General features: G+C 38.4%; 1 protein-coding gene across 4 annotated transcripts in view; it reads left to right on the top strand.

Moving 5' to 3' along the window:
- The window catches only part of SORCS2 (sortilin related VPS10 domain containing receptor 2), a 579,316-nt gene that overhangs the window by 491,065 nt on the left and 69,778 nt on the right, over window positions 1–18,473 (top strand). For all 4 annotated transcript variants that reach the window (XM_056352655.1, XM_056352671.1, XM_056352663.1 and 1 more), the window contains exons 9-11: window positions 156–335; window positions 5,663–5,809; window positions 7,184–7,286. In XM_056352655.1, coding sequence (XP_056208630.1) covers window positions 156–335; window positions 5,663–5,809; window positions 7,184–7,286 — 430 coding nt within the window. The remainder of the gene's footprint in view (window positions 1–155; window positions 336–5,662; window positions 5,810–7,183; window positions 7,287–18,473) is intronic.

Below are 18,473 nucleotides of genomic sequence, written 5' to 3' on the forward strand. Positions count from 1 at the left end.
GTGGGATACAGCATGTTGATTAGTATTATTTTGAGAGATTGCTGTTAATGAACTTTCAGATGCATTCCCCCCTCCCAGCTATTAAACTGTCCTAGCTAACTTACTGAATGTAAAATAGAAATTATTGGAAAATTTTGTATTTTGTTTTTCTACAGGATTTACAGATAATCAGTACAGATGAAAACCAGGTGTTTGTAGCTGTTCAGGAGTGGTACCAGACAGACACGTACAACCTGTACCAGTCTGACCCACAAGGTGTTTACTACTCTATCCTGCTGGAGAATGTCCGGAGCACGAAGCAGCCAGAAGAGAACGTCCTGATAGATATTCTGGAGGTAGGTCTTTATCTCTTCCAGTGTGTGTAGTCTGTGTGGAGTTGTTTCTTTGTTTGGTTGTTTGTTTGTGGTTTTTTAATTATTATTATGAACATAATTAATTTTACATTAATATATTTTCACATTTATCTTTAACATAAAAAGACGAGGGTTTTGTTCTTATTGATAGTTCACCATTACTACTTACATGTTTTCTTCTTGCCCTGCTAATGTACTGTGCACTCTAAGAACTGGATTCTTGTTATGGTGTTCCATGGAACTGCAAACCAAATCTGGCTGAGGGTTTTTTTTTAAGATATTGAAAAACAAAGTTGGCAGCACAATTTATTATTGAAGTAAGAAGTTATGCAGCCGCCTACATACAGCTTTTTTCTTCTAGGTGACTCAGTGATACACCTCCTGACTTAGAGCAGGACATCTTTTAGACAGTAGGGTCTTAAACAGTAATCCTGCAAGCCTTGCCCTGGGTTGTGTTAGCTCTGACAAGTAAGGAACCAACAAAATTAGATATTGGACAGCAAATCCACTTGCTTTCAGGAGGTATTTTGTGCCAACACTATTTTCTAAGAGACAAACTGTCCTGTAAACAAATCTTATCTTGGATTTTAACACCAGTGCACTTGGCAAAATAAAATACAAGAATATGGTCTTTTGGAAGAGTAGCACAAACTGTTATCAATTCTGTTCCCATTGATGAAGACATTTAAATGTAATAAGGTGTCTGTTTGCTCTGGTTCTGTTCTTTCTTGTAGCACGTAGGACTGGCTATTACCAGAATATTAAACTAAGGGACCTCTGGTCTGACCCTGTTTGGCCACTGTTGCACTCTAATCTGCCTGGTGTTAGTTTTTTTTAAAAAATAATAATAAAAAAAAATATCGTCGAGTGCACCAGACTTCTTTGGAAAAGGTTTGTAGTAATTCTGGATACAAGTTGTACATTTACAGAGCTGTTATAATGGCTATAAATAGACTCTCAATGGGGGAAAACGATAGCAGTTTTTTCCCCCCTTATATCCTCCATCTTTGTTTAGCTTTTTCTTTCCAAATGGCTGTAGTAAAACAAAAATGTCTATCATTACCAATTATTATTTTATAGTCTCTATGTTTGTAGAAACGAGGCTTCCTAATGAGTGAAGCTATACATTGTGTGTAGCCACATTCCCACAGGGTGATGTATTGGGAGCATTAATTTGCAGCTCTTTGCTCCTGGTCACTTGTGCAGGATGCAAAGCTAAAAGGGAGTCAGGTGTAATCTCTACTCCCTGTGTCACCTGTAGTGCATAATTTCAGACATGTTGTACAGAAATTCCACCCCTGGCTGTCCTTTTCTCTACAAAAGTTATTTAGTTAATTCAGTTTCAGTAATGATTTCAGAATTTCACAAGGTTACTGAGGGCATATTTGATAATGTGCGTGAGAGAGAGAGAGAGAGATCCTAGATTATTGTGTGTGCTGGATTAATTTGTAGGGTTGCATTTTAAATAAAATGTGCATATGATAGAGTAATTGAAAGGCAATACACATGGAGCCATACAGTTTAATTTTTTAGAGCTGTTTTTTGGAATAGAGTTGCGTTATAGGAGAACACTCTTGCTTGCTTACAATAAGAAACGCTACAGCTTCCAGATACTTTGTATGATAAATAATTAGTGTTCATCATCTTAACTAGAATGTGATCAAGTACTCATATGTACAAACGATGTATGGGTTATTTACACAGTACAAAATAACTATTAAATATAACATGTCCTTGAGGATGGACATTTTTTTTGTCTTGTCTGGCTTTTGTCTCTGGGCATTTTAATGCAAATATCCCATGCTGAGAAGAGAAGTCCTCAGTGCAACAGAGGCAGCCTCAATGCTTGACAATTTCTTTTTCCACCAGTGCATAGTTCTCCTTAAAATTTGCACTTTTCATCTTTGTTATCTTCTGCTTGACCTCACTTCATCTTTTGCTTGTACATCTGCTATAAAATCTTTTATGAGTTTCTACCTGTCTGCATTCATTATCTTTTATATGTTTTATCTTTATTTGCACTGTGGTTTTTTTTTCATGCTGTGTGTGTGAAAGGGGAGCAATTCCCAAATTATTGCTCAAAGAAGGAAAGAAAAAGAAAGGTGAATTATGAACTGACTGTCCAAAAGGAGCATGTCCTTGAAATTGTATCAAGTGCTGCCAGTGTGAACCAGTCACAAATATGAGATAGGCATATTTGCAAAATGGATGTGTTAACGTACTACTTCTAGATTGGATCTTGTTGTGGCTGCTCTTATAAATAAGAGCTACACAAGTTGCACTATACATTCTTCATGCTTTTTTTCCCAAACAACAAATCATATATATTTAAATTTTAATCACAAACTTGTATTCTATAACAATATTTTTTGTATATCAGTAACTGCTGCTAATAAACACTGTGGTGCCATGTGAAGAGCACTTCTTGCCACCAATAAGTTTAGCATATTGTTTGGCCTTAAAATTGGGAATGTAACAATGCAGCAAATTAATGTGTCACAGAATACATAGTCATAGGAGAAAACCTGTTTAGAACATGGATTTATAAGTTACAATGTGCTTTTCTAAGAGTCCTGGGGAACAACTAACCCCTGAACTGTTTTGGAAAATAGGTGCTCTAAGAACTAATCCAGAAATCCAAAGAAAATCAAAGGAAAGATACTTCTGATTTTCCATGTGTTTGTCTATCTTGGGACTGTTCATCAGAGTAACTGAACACTCCACAATGTTGAAATGTCTTCTTTTCCATAGCACCTTATTATTAAAATGAGTCTTCCCTTCTTGGTAGAAAGATACTAATCTGCCAATATTAGATTAGGGAACTGAGTCAAGGAGTAGAAAGTTCAGAAGAAATTGGGTGCCTCAGCATCACAGTTGAAATCCAGAAGGTAGATTTGACGTACAGGATTAACAGAATTTACAGAAAGAAAGAGTCAGATGCATATTTACATAGGTCACAGGACAAAAAAAAAATAGAAAATTATACAGAAGGGGTGGGGGGATTTAAAGGTGTCATTTTTTTACACACCATAATTTTATATTACTTATTATTTTTTAGGGTAATGCACCACTCCTAACATCATACTTCTGAACTTGTTCAGAAGACAGATGCCTGAAACTTATTTCAAGCAGGGTTTATGCCTTTCGTTCAAAACACAGCTGCTGGAGTGCTGGTCATCTTGTATCTGTTAGAGCAGCAGTAAGAGAAGTTAACTGACACACTGGAATAATTTTTATCACAACCTTTTTGTGTCTGATAGATTCAAACATGTATGCCCCATATTCTAGAAAGGAGAAGTTACTCTAGCATTTTGTCAGGTTAGAGTTCGGACTGGGAATGGATAAAAATTGTAGCCTGACTCCCGCTGAATGATTAAATATTAATTAAACAAGAATGAGAGAAAAAAGAGAGAGGAAACAAAAATATTCATGAAGCAGCACTGTTTGCCATCCACAAATTAAGAGGGAAAGCTCAGTTGTAGTCCCTGATATGATAGTTGTTTAAATATTTAATAATATGTTCACTGGAAGAAAGACAGGCACAGAAATTGAACCTCAAGTCTGCCTTCCCATGTAAATTTTGAACATGCAGGCTTTTCAGTCATATTCATGCCTGTGCCATCTCTAGGAGGTAGAATATGTAATAAAGCCCCAGCAAGATGAAAGTGCTTTGAAAGTAAAGAAAGCAGGTTCCTCATCTCTTCCCTGCCCTTCGTTTTCTTACCTGCATTGCAAAATAGTTGACTTTTTATATTATGTTTGACTTGGAGGTGAATCTGGGCATCCAGCATCCTGGATAAGTAAGTAACCACACATATGGGGTTTAAGAAGAAGCTCATGAGATAGTGGAGTGTTAAAATGTCTATACAGAATGCAGTTATCTAAACAAATATATTTTCAAGTTCTAGGCTCTTACCATAACCAGCAGAACATTCCTATTCTGTAGATTTGGGTGAATTCCTTAGAAAAAAGGCGTATATTTATAAACAATAGGTATCAAATCTGTAGTCTGCTGGAAGGGGTGCCTTCTCTTCACCCTAAATGCAGATTTTTGTTAAACGAATGTCAATGAGAGTTGATAACTGGTAGTTGGCGGGGGGTGGGGGGGTGGGAAGGAAACAGTAAGTAATTCAAATACAAAATAAATAGTAAGTCCAGGAATTATTCATATCAGCAAGAGGCAATTATTCCTGATTATGCAAAGAGCTGGCTATCTTGTGCATTTAGTTGTAATGAATGCTTCAGTTTTGTTAAATGTCAGCACATTAGCAGATTAGAGAGCTGTACTATGCTGGAAATGGTATATGAGTTGATATACATTGTCAAGACTTTTTCAAAAATTCAAGAAGCCTCATAAATAATCGCAAGGGAAACAGGAGCACTCTTAAAGAGACCTTCAGATTTATCTCATGCCATTGGGTGGAATAATAACACCTAACATGAAAGTTAGGACTAGAACTAAACATAATAAGGTGCAATGGCAATCATATTGCTTCTAAAAGTTTTCCTTGTTAATGTTGACACTCTGAGTTGTAATAATTCTCTAACACAGGTTATTTTGAAATAAAATTACTAAAGTTGCCCAAGAGGAGAGAGAGTCTCTAATTTATTTTTTTTTCCTTTTTCCCCAGAGGTTAAACAGGTGAAGGGAGGCTAATTGTGTGGAGGTAGACTGAGTATGGAAGCATTTCAGAGGCTTGATAGGTTGATTCAGCCTTCACTGTTTCTTCCCCCAATTATCTATCTGCATTTATTTTCTACAAAAGGCAATTGTTCTCCCTAAATCAGTGTTATTTTAAAGGATATTATATTGTATTTTGTTATTATTTGTGTACTATTTGTATGATGTGGGTCACATGACCAGTATAAAAGTCAGGTTGCTGTCACAAATTGATTACATCATTTGCAGAATAACACTTTAAAGACATCCATATTTTTAAAAAAATGAAGAGCTGTAATTTTAATAGTAGTGTACACTAAGGCTATGCCACTGTAATTTTTTTTATTTTGCTGTATAAACTACATGTAATTTGATTAGCCTTCTGACATTGACAGAACTGGATATCCTTTTAAAATACACTTAGAATTACAAATCAGTTAGTAATTGTCCTCCCTTTTCCCCTTTCTCACTTTACTCTTATCCTTCTGCCTTTTTTTTTTTTTTTTAAGGTGTATTATTCACTTTCCTAGTGGAAGAACTACCCGAGATACACAGTTCAGAGCCAAAAAAGAGCAGCTAATCAGGGATAATCCTTGTTGAAAAAAATGTGTATGTGCTGTTCATTAACCCTCTTTCCTGCATGCTTCAGGTCAGAGGTGTAAAAGGAGTCTTTTTGGCCAACCAGAAAATTGATGGGAAAGTTACAACTCTGATAACCTACAACAAAGGCCGTGACTGGGATTTTCTAAACCCTCCAGACATTGATATGAATGGTAAACCGACAAACTGCAAACCTGTAAGTGGCTGTTTTTAGCCTGTCTTTTCTCTGAAGTACACAAGATTTATTTGTATGGTTGGATGTGCAGTAGTTCCAAGAGCCCAAGAGCTTTGTGCTGAGTTTTCCAGCCAGATTAGTAGGCAAATCTACTTGCACTGCATGAGCTGTGGTTTCACAAGCTGTTAGTCCAGTCATCTTGCAGAGTGAGTAGTCAGGACTCTCTGTTGCACCGCTTTTGTATTTTAGATCACTTTGACACAAAGAGGACATTTTTTCTTGTGTATCAACCACACAATGCAGTTCAGAATAATCACGTCAACAGTCATTTGTATCTGGATATAAGGGACACATCATCAGTCAAATAGAGCTTACCAATACCTTTTCTGTTTCTGTCTTTCATATTTGTGTTTCATCTTAAATCAAGATGAGCCTTGGTTCCCTGTTAAAGGGAACTATTGACAGTTGCTTGAAAATAAACACCACACTGCATGAAATAGTCCTTTCTTTTTGTAAGATAATGTTATTTTGGTTTGTTTAGATGTGCCAGCTATGCATAATATTGTGTTATTTTTGAGGCTGTACCAAAAATCTTGTCTTTTTCTCACTGACTCTGCTCCCGGGGACTCCATGCTCTGCGTTGTTGGGTGAAATAAATACTTTTAGTCCTGCCACTGCCAGAGCCTTGATCCCTCTCTACGTAACAGAAGCGGAGGGCTGAAGCTGCTCACTCCCTTTTGAAGAATTCAAGACTGTGCTATGTGTTTCAAGCCTGCAGGGCCTGATCCAGAGCTCTCTGAGATGAGTGGAAAGACTGCAGTGGCAGCAGCAACCAGGTGGTGCTGGCAGCCTGCTCCTGGTAAAGCTCCTGGCCAGGTTGCTGTGAGCAATGTGACCTTTGAGTGCCACTGCACAAAGAGCAAGAAGCAGTAAGTTGCTTAGCAAGGAGAGATGTCCAAAAGTCATTATCCTATTTTTCATAACACTTTTTTCTAAAAAAGGAATTTCAATACAAACAGTTTTTTTCTAATCATCATTTTACCAATTACCTGGGACGAACAAACACGCCTTACTTGTTGCTGTTGCTGTTGGCATTTTTAAGCAATTATTATGTCAGAAAGGTGTTTTATACAATAATTTTATCCTGACTTCTTTGAGTTTGGAAATCTTTTTGTTGAGACAGTGACACACTACACAGATATGACCAGGGATTGTTCTTGAAAGCTAAGGTTGATATTTCTGACAGGAATTTGGCTCCATGGGCAACAGCCATTCTTTTTCTCTATGAGGACATGCATTGCTGAAGCTGCTTTGGCTGGGATTTCATTATTGTAGGAGCATAACTGTTACCAGTTACTTTATAAACCTGCTGTTGTCTTCTTCTTCCCTCACAAGCCTGATTGCTACCTTCACCTTCATCTCCGCTGGGCAGATAATCCCTATGTGTCAGGAACAGTCCACACGAAGGACACTGCACCAGGGCTCATAATGGGGGCAGGTGAGTGCATGACATTATGTTTTAAGACCTGAAATGTGACAGCATTTCTTTGTATATCTAGTCTTCTGGTTTATAACAATACCATACTACAATCATCGGCAAAATAAGACTTTCTCTGCAGAATAATCCTTTATGTGATCTCTTGATCCAACAATTTAATAAAAAATAATTGTTGTCCCAGAGCTGTCTTCTATGACCGATTTGTAACAGTCACCTGGATTCACTATGCTTATCTGTGCTGTGTAGTACCTCCTTACCCGTTGGTGTGGTGTGGAGGAGTGATGGTGTCTGAAGGACTTGTCCCGCATTCTTTTTCTCTTGAAGTGGGACGTAGGGCTTCCACCATCATGAATAGCCCAGCAAATCCAATAAACTGATGTAAACAGTGACCAAGCCTTTGTTCTTTAAGCTTAGATACAGATAATTTGTCTTGTAATTTTTATTAATTCCTTCCTTCCTAAAGAGAGATAAAGTGAAAGAGGCAAATCTGTCTCTGTGTTGGGAACAATGCTGGATGTGACTTCTCCATTATAACATACAAATGGAGCCATGGTATTATGAAGTGGCATTTAATGAAACCAATTCCATTGCAGTGTTGACTACTCATCAAGAAACATATTCACATGGCTGTTTTATTTTGTGTCCTTGTGATTAATCTATTCATTTTATTTAATTTTGGGGGGGTTTGTGTAAAAATTGCTGTTCTAATAACTGTTCTAAAACCTTTTTTAAATGGAATTAGTTTATTCTTATATTATGGATATGTTTAGGTGAAAAACACACCTGTACTGCTTCTCTTTTTGTAAAAGTGTGACTGGTTTCGATCAATAACAGTTTCTGCCTTAGTTTACACTAACCTCTTAAAAACAGCTTACTAAATTGAAAATTTCCTGAGAATAATATGGTGAACATGTTTGGTGTTTAAAGAGAATAATAGCTGCCATTACTTCAATATAACCGCAGATTCCCCCTAGTGTAAACAGAGTTTAAAGTATTTTACTGGAGGCAGATCTATGTGGTGAATTGCTGCTATGTTTTTATTGACACAAACGAAACTAAAAATTTGTACAGTGCCCTTGTAGATACATCTTTATAGGTATTTAATTCACATGTTAGTAATTCCAATATGTCAAAAAATAACTTCTGTCTCATGGACCTTCTTTTTGCATAAAGGTACCGCTATTCTAATGTAGGTTCTTATTTTTAGCCTCAATCTATTGTACCTGAATGCCTTGTAGTAGCAAATTAAGCACCGGGGTTTAGTCAATTAGTCCATTAGTTTTCTTAGTCCTTGCATTATAATCTGATGTGGTAAATCGATATCCGTTGAGACATTGGGTTCTTTTCTTTTGGTTAGGTTTTGTGGAGGTTGTTTAAGTGCAATGTTCTGAGACAATATTAGGAATGGCATGTTAGAGAAGAGTATTTTGCCCTTAATACCTTCCTGGAATGCAGGGGGATTTTATCACTGTGACCTTGTCTTACCATGGCAGGTAGGTAAACATGTCAATGGCTTTCCTCAGTGTGAGAAAGGAGTGTTTTTAGTGACATCCAGATATCATTAAGAACTGAACTAGTATGAATCTGCATTGATTGGGAGCAACCTACATTGTAGTGGGAATGGTTGGAATGCACCCTTGCTCATAGCAGCTGGCTAAAAAGCTGGGAGGGATGGTATGGAAGTGGGAAAAATTTGCCCAAGAGTAAGTGCAGTATGTCCTTTCTCTGGTAGAAGGTCATGTAGTTGCAAACAGAGCCAAGGGACTAATTTTGGAGTCTTAAAAATCCTAAAGAGCAACTGCATCACCTTGCCAAAAAACAACTTGATTTTTGACTTGCATTAATATTATTTGATGTTCAGGTCATCTGGATTCAGTGCACATGTTACAGTCTTACTTATCTGGTGAACCTGATAGTCTTGTAAACTTACATTTCTTATCAGAAATACTTTACATACAATGAACTTGAATTTGATCTAGCCTGATCCTTGAAACGGATAATCTTATGCAAATCAACAGAAGTACTAGGTTCTTAGCACATACAGAAATCAGATTATTTGGGCCATATCACACACTGTTGGGATTTTACTGTTAGATTTAGGGAGAGCATATGTTCTGGAAATGACTGAAGATGATACAGATCTGTGAATGTCAGTTGATCACACTGTGTCTGGGAACTATCAATGCCTTGTGCTGTGAAATAGGGAAATGTATTCTGAAGGTGAAGTAGGTAAATAATTGCCAACAGATAGAGGAAAATACTAATACTCTGGCAAAATACTGTACAGTAACCTTATTAATAAAAATGTGTAAAGTTCTGCTCATCAGTTTTCAGGACTAGTGAGCAGATGCTAAGAAGGACTACTTGGAAGTTGATGAAAGTAGAGAATATTTACAAAAGGAAGCTCATTAGCTGAGAAAAATAAAAGACAATAAATAACATGATTTTTTTTCCTGAATGCGTAACCATGGGGTTAGAAACAAATGATGTTAACAAGTGGATAGGAACTTGAAATTAGAAAACAGCCATGAAGTTCATCCTCTCAATAAGACTGTCAATCAAAAAGTTTAAAAAAAGAACAAAATTCCCTTTGACATGGAATTTGGCTACTTTATAGGAAGCTTATACAGTACAGAAACTTGTGGTTATGGAAAAACTAATGTGGTGGGTTGACTGTGGCTGGGCGCCAGGTGCCCACCAGAGCGGCTGTGTCAGGGCCCTCCTCAGCTGGGCAGGGGGGAGGAAATGTAACGAAAGGCCCGTGAGTCGAGATAAGGGCAGGGGGGTCACTCAGCCAGTACCGACAGGGGCAAAACCGACCCGACTTGGGGAAATTAGTTTAATTCATTACCTATCAAAATCAGAGTAGGATAATGAGAAAATAAAACCCAAATCTTTAACCACCTTCCCCCACCCTTCTCGTGTTCCCGGGCTCAGCCTCACTCCCGATGTCTCTCCCTGCTCCCCCCGAGCAGCACAGGGGGGCCGGGAATGGGGCTGGGGTCAGTCCCTCACAGCTGCCCCTGCCGCCCCTTCCCCCCAGGGGGAGGGTCCCCACACGCTGCCCCTGCCCCAGCCCAGCCCCCCCCGGGGGCGCAGCCTCCTTGGGCACCCCCTGCCCCGGCCTGGGGCCCTCCCCGGGCGGCCGGTGCGTCCCTGCTCCCCGCGGGCTCCATGGGCTGAGGGCACAGCCGGCCACGCCGTGATTTGACCCAGCTATCTGCGGGGCTGCTGCTCGTACACCTGCTCACTCCTCTCTCTGGCTGCAGTTGCTGTTGTGTAGAGTTCTTCCCCACTTCTGAAATACTTTGTCCCCCTGCTGCTACCACCGTCGCTGATGGGCTCGGCCTTGCCCAGCGGCGGGTCCATCCTGGAGCCGGCTGGCGTTGGCTCCATCGGGCATGGGGGGAGCTTCTGGCAGCTCCTCACAGCAGCCACCCCTGTAGCCCCCCACTACCAAAACCTTGCCAGCAAACCAAATAAACCTGACCTGTGACTTAAGCAGAGTATCAAAACTATCCTTGAAAATCAGACCACAGAGACCACTGCATATTGTTTTAATCTAAAAAATAATTGAATGGTGAACAGCATTAATGTCTAGGGCACTTGGGGAAAATTCAGTACGATGTTGAAATTGCATCTTTTTAAACTCATATTTACAAATAAAAATTCTGCTTTATTAAAGTTGCATAAATAGTTCAGAGGAATACATATTTTAGCTTATGTATATATATACATTTTACAGACAAAATACTGAATTTTATAGCTGCATATTAAAGTGTTCTTTTAAATAACTGCTTTGCTCCCTTTAAAAAATGTAATAGGATTTTGCATTTACATTTGATTTTCGTGCATTTTAATCTTGGCAACAGCTTCTGTTTCTCAGCATCGGCTATGAAATGTGTGTCAATTGATGTGTAAATTTTTACTATAAACTTGCAAAGGACTTTTCTATGAAAAATGTTTAGAGAAGTATAGATTTTCCAGGTGCTAGTTTACAGTAATTGTCTGCTTAGTTTCCAATCCAGATGGCAAATCAAGCAAGCAGTAAATTCTGCGCATTCATTTGAATTGAGGAAGTGCTAGAAAACTTCAGTTTACTTTTTGTCATATCAGGCTGAAATACATTGTGATAACTTTCTGTCATTTTTCACCAAAGTAGCATACCAGGATGCCACTATAAGAAGCATGAGGGAACGGGAAGATGATTCAGTACGTTTTGGAGTGATCGGGCAGTTCACTTGGATTTTTCTCATGTCAGCATGTTCCCCCATTCTGATGGTGTGAATCACTCCCTCAGCCGAACACATCATTAGCTTGCCAGGCAAAAAAGGTCTTATCTGGAACATTTAAACTCAAATTGGCTGAATGTTTGTGGCTACAGGTTTACTAGCCATGAGATTTTAGCTTATTGTGCATTGACTGAAGGGATGTTACAACTGTATTACCTGTAATCTAGGCAAGGCACATCTCTCGTTGGAGTAGGTGTCTGCCTGTATGCTAAATTTAAGTGTCTGGAAAAGATTTTCCATATTAGGAGAATTATCAAAGTGTTGCATATGGGGATTATGTCTTCTTTGCAGTAAGCAGTCTAAAATCACGTATAAAAATATGGGTAAATGCAGTGATAAGTAGCACTTAAAACATGTACGTTAATAGTAAATTTTAAAGGAAAGTAATCTCCCATATTTGAATGACCCAGTAGGAACCTGCCAAAATGCCTGAGCAAAGACAAACTTCTAATTACTCTTGAGATCAGTATGTGTTTTTCACAGCTATACAACCTTTTCAGAGAGTTTGGCTGACCACCAGTCATCACTAAAATACATTGTGTGCTTTCACATCCTTGTGCTACCAACTGTTAAACTGGAATTTGGAAATTTACAAATAGCTTGGGGAGCTATGTTGAACAGTAGTTAGTACCCCTCTAATCTAGATTTTAGGACTGCCAACCCTGCATGGATGGAATGTGTGATTTTACCCACTTATTTTAAAATTAGCTTTTACTCAGGATAAGTAAAAAAGCAAGAGGATTTCCTGTATCCAAAAGCACAGTTTGAAAATTTTATTAGAATGCAAGCAACAGAAATGAAAAATTACTGTTCTTAATGAAAAGAACCAAAACATAGGCCAAAATGTTTCCTTTTGTTTCATAAATTGAAGAAACAAAATGTCAGCATGTAACAACTGTGGAGTCATACTTATTCAGGCCAAGAATCCATCTAGAGCGGTATCCTGGTTCTGCTGGTGACAAAAGCATTTGGGGAAGTGTTTAAGAACAATTCAGGTGTATATGGTCCCCCAGGCCATGTTTTGGGAGAAGGTACACACATGAGACTGTTTCTGTTAAGTGCTATGGTCAAGACAGCGCCAGGTTTACCTCTCCTAACCTACATAGCTCAACAAAACTATCGTACCTTGGCCTTCTACCCTCATATACATCCATCGTGATGTGAGGCATGCCACACACATCCTGAGTTTCATCATGTAAACCCACCATTTTCATTACCTGTAACCCTCATGTTACTTCAGGTAATTTGGGGAGTGGGAGGAACCTTACAAAAATACATCTTCTGGCCAAGGCAGCACTACCTGGGGAGAGCTGGTGCTGAGCACTCTGTGGTGTGAACATGGCTGCATCATGCCAACTGGCCTTGGCTGCAGGACAGTGTCTGGCCTTCCCTCATTTCATGTATGCGTTTATATTTGCAATAATGCCATCCCTTTATTAGGATCGAACCTTTAAAGGTATGAACCTTTAACAATGCCTTTAACAACAATATATTTAAAATTGGATGACAAATGTAGAAAGCAAAGCTAAAGCAAACACTCGCAGTAACTGAAGGGTCTTCTTTCCTGTTACTGTCATTTAGCTACAAAAAGAACATAGAATAATGTAAGACAAACTTGAGAAGCTTCTGTATTACAGACAAAACTTCTTGAAACTAGATGGCAAAACATTCTGTGTCATGTGTCAGAGGAGTTTTCAGGCCATTTAAATCAAAAAGTCTTGTTACCATTCTACCATTTCAATACTATGTATTAGCTCTGGCTAATATAGCCTTGTTGTGGTTTAACCCTAGCCATCAACTAAGCACCACACAGCCACTCACCACCACACCTCACCCCCTGCCTCTATCCCCCAGCAGAAATTTGGGGAAGAGAATTGGAAGGGTAAAAGTGGGAAAACTTGTGGGTTGAGATAAGAACAGCTTAATACTTGGGGAAAATAATTTTTTTAAAAATTAAAAGGAAAATAACAGAGAAATAAAACACAAGAAAGACAAGTAGTGCAAATGAAAACAATTGCTCACTGATAACTGATTGATGCTCAGCCAGTCCCCCCAAAGTGGCCCCCTGACAACTTCCTCCCCCCCCCCATTTTATTACAGAGCATGATGTACCATGGTACGGGATATCCTTTGTGTCAGATGGGGCCAGCTGTCCTAGCTGTGTCCACCCCCCACCCCCCTGTGCCCCCCAGCCCACTTGCTGGTGAGGTGGGGTGAGGCAGAAAAGGCCCTGACTCTGTGTGAGCACTGCTTAGCGTTAACTAAAACATCCCTGTGTTACCAACACTGTTTACAGTGCAAATCCAAAACATAGACCCGTACCAGCTATTATTAGAAAATTAGCTCTACCCTAGAAAAAAACAACACAAGCCTGCAGTTGATTACCCATTCCAGGTGCAGTAACTTTTTCAGTATGAACTGAATTGCCTTCAGTGTATTAATTACCTTTACTTGTTACCACAAGTGGATTTTGAGACGTAACACAGACCCACTAAAATGATGGGAAAAGTTCCATGTTGTAGTGGCATGCATTAGGAGTTCCTGCAGATATTTACAGGTGTAATAAGGAGCGCAGATTTTGGTGTGATTCACCAGGCTAACAGCACACTGATGTTTGTGGGTGTGCAGTACAGCCCAAACACTTCAGGATGTGGTGGGAATGGTATTCACATGCTGAAAGTGTTGGCTTCCAGCATAATTTGGCCATTTCTCACCTTCTGTATCACTTGATCGTGTTGTTAGTTGTGCACATGTGTTATTGGCTGCCATGCTCACCACAAATATGGTTCATAACTCTCTTCAGATACGGCACGGAAACTTTCAGGGTGCCTCAGCTCTACTCTGAGTGCTCCTCTGACTTTGCAGTTGTTTGTTTATAATGTTATTAATGTCGGGATTTTTAGCATTTCATTTGATGTGAATTGGGGCTGTTGTAAAGGGGTTTACAAGCTACTATTACATGTGCTTTGTTTAGTTAGTTGGCTTAATTCAGTCACATGACACACTGCAAGGTAGCTAGAGCCTAAAATTAGGCACTGTATTTTAAATCTTAGAAAGGACAGATTGTCCCAAATCTTTGAATTTATTACTTATTAGAACATAGAACACACACACACACACAAAAAAGGTTAAAACAATGTAACTCTTTAAATAGACAAACCCCATAACTCTTATGTGACACATCTCAGATAGGTTTACAAATAAATTTGTGGTGAGTCTGCTAAATTCTTGACAGACTTATTCTGGTCCTACTTTTCCAGGCTAACAGCTTTCAAAGATATCCTTGGTTTAACAAATTCTTTAAATACCCCTATGTGTTCCTGTGGAAATTTCCTTCTGCCTGTCACCTCCAAGATTTGGCTGTGTGGCTGCTTCCCACTGCAAATAACCCACTGTGCTTTGCCAGATCCTCCCTGTCTCCGTTGGTGATGCAGGTTTCCTGCTTGTTGCCTCACCTGCTTTTTCTTTCTGAATGCACTGATACTGTTTTATAGCAAGACGTTGTCTGCGGTACCTACATAGGAAACTGCAACTAAATTGAGAAGTTTTATCTTTCCTTACAGAAAGGGTTCTCTTATGTGCTTGAAGACTTGACTTTATAAAGTTTGAAAAATTATGTAATATCATTTAAGCTCCTAAAAAAATCTGGAGGTAGTGGAAATTACAACCTCCATAAATGGGCAGAACATTATGTCAGCAATCAGAAGTTCCTGCATGTGCCAATTCTGGGGTTTCACCCTTGACTTGGGGGTGTATTACTTTCAAATTTCAAAGAGCAATGAAGTCCTTTTTCCCAAAGCAGTACACCAGCCTCTATGCCAAGTTTGTCATCAGTTGTGGGTTTTGACAGAATGGCATTTCTCTGTAATTATAACTGAGTCCACCAATTCCTTTTGCTCACTTACCAAGAAAAAGCAATAAAGGTAAAACCAAAAATAGGAGAAGTCATGTCTGCCTTGTTACAGAACTGCAATTACAGAGCTGCTGCTAATATCTTTCGGTCATTACTGTATCAGCTGGATATAAAAGGGTTTCTAATGAAGCACAAGTTGTTGCTGTTTAGTTTAAAGGCTACTTCTCCATTAGCTAAGGCAATTTACCACTACACTTTTTAAAGTGCAGATCCATAGTAATTCTCAAAATAAAGACCTACTTATGCAAGTAGATTTCAGTAAATGGTGAAGAGAGGTGGAATAAACAGGATTTTTCCAGGAGCAAAACTAACAATGCATTCATTAAGGGTGCCTGTGCAAAGAAGGGTGTAGACTGACAGCAATACTTTAGATTCTAGCAAGCAAATAAATATTTCTATCCTCAGCTATTCCAAAGAAAAGGTTCTGTAAGTAAATTGCAGAAGCACAAGAATATACCCATTCACAGAGACATACACCAGTGAAAACTAAACAGAGGAAGGTAAGAATAGCAAAAGGAATTTCTTTTGTATAAAACGTAAATCAAATCTCCCTTCCCTTCATTTCTTGTTCATATCTCCTTCTAGTAACCAGATTAATCTTTGCTACACAAAGCTGATGGGATGTGGTCCTATTTCCTGATGAGATCTGTGAGAAACGGGAAAATAAGATTATTTTTCCTGATCTTTGATCACATAGGTTTTTAGGATTCAAAGTGTTATTAAGTTCAAAATGGCCATGAACCAAATTAGATATAAACAAACCTGTGTTTGGGGAGAAAATACAACTGAATGTTGTACAAAAAATGTGTACACACAACTTAAGGTGTAAAGCTTTCATTATGGAACTGTCTCATTAGATAATATTCACTACTTTATCATGTTTAATTGTTGGAGTTTTGTCTTTTATACTGGAAGACCTGCCTAAATGAATGCAACATGGTTGTAACCAAAAGATGTAATTTTCCAAGGACTATGGGACACAATAAAACCAAAACTTGAATCTGTTCTAAAAAAATTGAACCTTTTATCAGGCCTATGGTCCTTTGTTCTTAATGCTGATGGTGTGGTTGTAACTTTCTGTCATGGAGATTTCATTTTGGTTGCTGGTATCACTAGACCCTTTGTTTCTTAAAGCTAGAGAGCCTTATGTAAGAATGATAAACCTTTCCTGAAGCCCTACGATAGCCCTTTTGCTATGCTGGCTACATGGACCAAGGCAGCAGGCAGAGTGGTGGGAAGGTGAGACCACACGTCTGGCAGGCAAGCACCCTGCAACCTCAGTGCTGACTTAAGGGTAGGATGTTTTTTGAAGATTAAGGTTTTTGCAGGGAAATAATAGGAGCTGTTCACAGTTATCTGTTTCTCTTTCCTTCTTTCTTGGTACAAATGCTGTCATATCCAATAGTAGTCATGAGGGTCATCCCTACACTTTGAGTCTAAGCTGGTTTTGGCACGTTGTTAACCTTACAGGTCTCACATCTGCTTCATCCATACAAGCCCGGTTCCTAAGTTGGTGTTCAGTCCACACCACCTTCATCCATACTGTACTGACCTTATCAAATCTTCTCATTATCTACAGAAATAAGGTCTTGTTTTCAAAATGACATGGCCAAATAGATCTGTGCTGAATTGTTTGGTAAATGAGAAAGCATGATGTGGGTCGGAAAGATGAAAAGATGAAAAGAAGGGGCAGTGGCATCTTCTGAAATGTTACATGCGGTTGAAAGACAGGCACTGACTCCTATAAATTCACCATAAATATCATCATATATATTATATAAATATATATCATATAAATATATGCCATCATATATATTATATATGATATATATATGATATGATATAAATAAATATATAATATATAAAGTCAACATAAATATCCTAATACTGTCTATGCTGCACTTAGAGTTAAATAATGTAGAGTTATACCATTAAACAGTGGAGCACATGCAATCTTGATGGTCCAAATAAAGTGTGTATTTTGGGCAGCAAACACTATCATTCCTCTCAGGAACCTTTCAGCACTAGTGAGCACGCTCTGCATAAACAGATCTGTTTTGGTGGTTAAAAACAACTATTTATATAACACACAAATGAAATTTCATACTGCTATCCTAATCTCAAGTGTATTCTTTCCTCATCTCTTCTACTTAAGAGGATCTGATAACTTTTCTCTCATTTCTACTGTAAAAACATGCAAACCATAGATTTATGCCAAAATCCCCTAGAGGATATAATTTAGAAGGAATATTGTGCTATGATTGCTTCTCCCCTAGAATGCTGTAAACTGCCTGATAATTTAATAGTTTGCTATTTTAAATACTGCATGTTAAATGATGGAGATCTCAGTATTTGGGATTGCATCTGCTAAGGTCATCTTCCACAAGTTTGTTTTAACACTTCTGTTTGCTTTGCAGCAATCTGAATGCTAGCTGCTACTCCTCAGCGTTTTTTGTCAAAATATTCAGTATTTTCCTGGTCAATATTTAGGTAAATCAAGTGATTCTGCTTTAGATTCTTTTGTATTTACACACTTTTTCAAACCCCCGGGCCCTCTTTTAGGTGTTATGTATTTATCCAGATGCTAGATTTTGCTACCACTACATAAAGTCTTAAAGATCAAAGATTCCTGATTTTAAAAATTCAAGGTGAATAATTTTACAGAATGTGATTAAGGTTGAGGTATGGCTTCTGAGTTTATGAGTGTTTCAGACTTGTATCTTAAATATATGTGCTTTTATAATAATATTTCAGCATGCAGCAACAAAACTAAAATGTTGGTTTGGCCTCTGCGTTTCAATATTAGATTTAAGCCTTTATTGCTCCCACCTATGAATAGCTAGCAATGTAAAGGAAGAAGTTAAAAGTGCACTTACATGTTTTGAAAAGGATTTATCTGGTGCTACCAGAAATGAAGTAAGCCTGCTAATCATCTGTGTTTAGTTCTTGCTCTGACCTGGAAACTTCTCACTCTGACTGGCA

Source organism: Falco biarmicus, chromosome 1, assembly GCF_023638135.1.
Source record: "Falco biarmicus isolate bFalBia1 chromosome 1, bFalBia1.pri, whole genome shotgun sequence".
In the NCBI taxonomy this organism is placed as follows: Eukaryota; Metazoa; Chordata; class Aves; order Falconiformes; family Falconidae; genus Falco; species Falco biarmicus.